General features: G+C 44.7%; 1 protein-coding gene across 1 annotated transcript; it reads left to right on the top strand.

Moving 5' to 3' along the window:
- The first annotated feature begins 66 nt into the window (after positions 1 to 66).
- LOC104389806 (epidermal differentiation-specific protein-like) lies at positions 67 to 597 on the top strand. Its single transcript, XM_009998853.1, has one exon. The coding sequence runs from the start codon at positions 67 to 69 to the stop codon at positions 595 to 597; it is 531 nt and encodes a 176-aa protein (XP_009997155.1).
- Positions 598 to 2,228: the final 1,631 nt, after the last annotated feature.

The following is a 2,228-nucleotide window of genomic DNA, read 5'->3' as shown; positions in this document are numbered from 1 at the left end:
AGTATTGCTTATTTTCTGTTTTCCTTTTCTACAGGCTCTGGCCCAGCAGGAAATACATACAGAGAAATGGGAAAGATCATTGTTTATGAGCATGCCAACTTCCAGGGCTACTCCAAAGAATTCACCACTGACATTACCGATCTAAAAGCTGTAGATTGGAATGATTGTATCTCCTCAGTGAAAGTCTTTGGCCAGCCTTGGGTGGCTTATCAGCATGAGAACTTTAAAGGCAAGTTAGTGGTTTTTGAAGAGGGGGAACATGACTTTGTTGGTAAAGAGATAAATGATGAGATCAGTTCTCTGCAGGTGATCACTGAAGATCTGAACAATCCCCAGATCACTCTCTATGAAGATGCCCAATATCAAGGGAAGTCCAGGGTGATAAGAGAAGCAACTGATTTGGCTAGGGGGTGGGACAATGACTCCATATCTTCTCACAAGGTCCAGAGAGGTGTCTGGCTGTTGTGTGAACACAGTGATGGGGGTGGTTTTCGTTACATTGCACGGGAACATGAACACCTTCCAAATTACAAGGCCATCAGTTTCAACGACAAGCTCTCATTTCTGCGTCCCCTTCTCCCTGGCAAAAGCTGTTAGGCTGCAAATGCTGCAATGCTGAAGGAAGATGCAGCCCCACCAAGAGATGTGAAACCTGGGTCTCTGTCTGTGCTCATGCTTTTTTCCCCTGTGCCTCCCAGCCCATAATCCCCACAAGCACAAGAACTGTCGTATGTGGCCATGAGGCTCAAAGATGAGAGAAATGCAAGGGATGGGTAACATCTTGCAGCTGCAGTTGGCATGGCCATGTCCTGTGCTATGCAGTGGAGAAGCCTTGTGTGTGGCTTCTGTTGCTTGGTGCATCAGCAGAATGGGAGCATATAACCAGCATCACCTGCTTTGTAGTTTGCTTTACAATGCTCTTCTTCACCACGGCCTCTGCCAGCTCTGTATCCTATTTTGTGTAGTTGCCATTAAAGAAGCTACTGAAACCAACAAAGGATCTATTCTGTGTGTGGTTTGGGGTTTCATACAGACAAGGGCTGCCCGTTCCTGATGCAGTGTCTCTGGATCCAGGGAGCGGTTTGTGCAGTCACATGTGAGCATTTTCCATGGATTTCTCCCAAAAGGTTTTCTCCCCTTCCGTTCTCACTTGTCTGTGCCATTGGGCTCAGGCTTGACTCAACCAGACTTAACAGTCTTGGTGAGCATACCAAGTAGCGCTGTGATCCTGGCCAAACCTGGAGACCTCACTTTATTATCACAAGATTGTTTGTATCTCAAGGCATTGATCCTAACAATGATACAACTCCAGGCATATAATCAACAGCAGCCCCCTTTGTTTCACCTTAAGGGCTGTGCTGCAGCTCCATTTGATCAGCTGTATGAAATGACCTACCCTAACTCATGAACTGTACTTGTAGCTCCTGCTCCCAGGCAGCCCACCATCAGCAGAAGGAAACAAGAAGATGAGATATTCTGCTGTACCTTTTAATTTTATTTTTTTTCTTTTTTTCCCCTCTGAATAAGTTAACATTCATTTTGGGAAACTCAAGCTGTTTTTGAAATGCAGAAATCTCCAACTAGCAAACTTGCCGGGAAACTTGCCAGTTTCCAGTGTTGCTTTCTGTCCTGCTCCATTCCATCCATCCATCCATTCCTCTGCTTGACATTGGAGCAGGTTTTAATCCGTGTATCCAACCCTGAAAACCCATTGCAGGAAGTTGGGCTGCATCAACTTCTTTTTTTTTTATATATGCATCTGAAACCACATCTTCTTTTTACCGAGCAACACAGCTACCCCACCTGCAATTCAGTTGCTGCTTCTTCCTCTAATTTCTTCTTGTTTTTCTTTATCAGAATATTCCTCCCCTTTTGCTGTTTTGGTTTCGTGGCTGTGCCTTGTTTGACTTCAGTTTAATCATAGCCACACTACGGCAAAGATTAAATGTGATTCTCCATCCTTGTTAATCACACATCACAAAATGCAAAGCATGAAGCTGATAAAAGCAGTAGTGAGAGACCTTCCTGCAGGGATCCGTAGCCATCACTAGGAAAATGATTGTGACTCAGTGAAATGAGCACAGCTGCAGCAGGTTACTCTATCAGGAATTCCCCTTCTTGGAGAAAACTTGTTTTTGTCTTGCATACAGTTCCAAAGGCCTACTGCTGTTTACTCATTCCCACGTATTCCTGGGTGCAGTTCATCTAATGAAACAACATCAGCCCTA

This window comes from Chaetura pelagica, unplaced genomic scaffold (genome assembly GCF_000747805.2).
Source record: "Chaetura pelagica isolate M959 unplaced genomic scaffold, ChaPel_1.0 scaffold120, whole genome shotgun sequence".
NCBI classification, from domain to species: Eukaryota; Metazoa; Chordata; class Aves; order Apodiformes; family Apodidae; genus Chaetura; species Chaetura pelagica.
This window is presented reverse-complemented; position numbering and strand designations above follow the sequence as displayed.

Bases quoted from the DNA above. Each gene is read 5' to 3' on its own strand.
- LOC104389806 (XM_009998853.1), top strand. From the start codon at position 67: ATGGGAAAGATCATTGTTTATGAGCATGCCAACTTCCAGGGCTACTCC.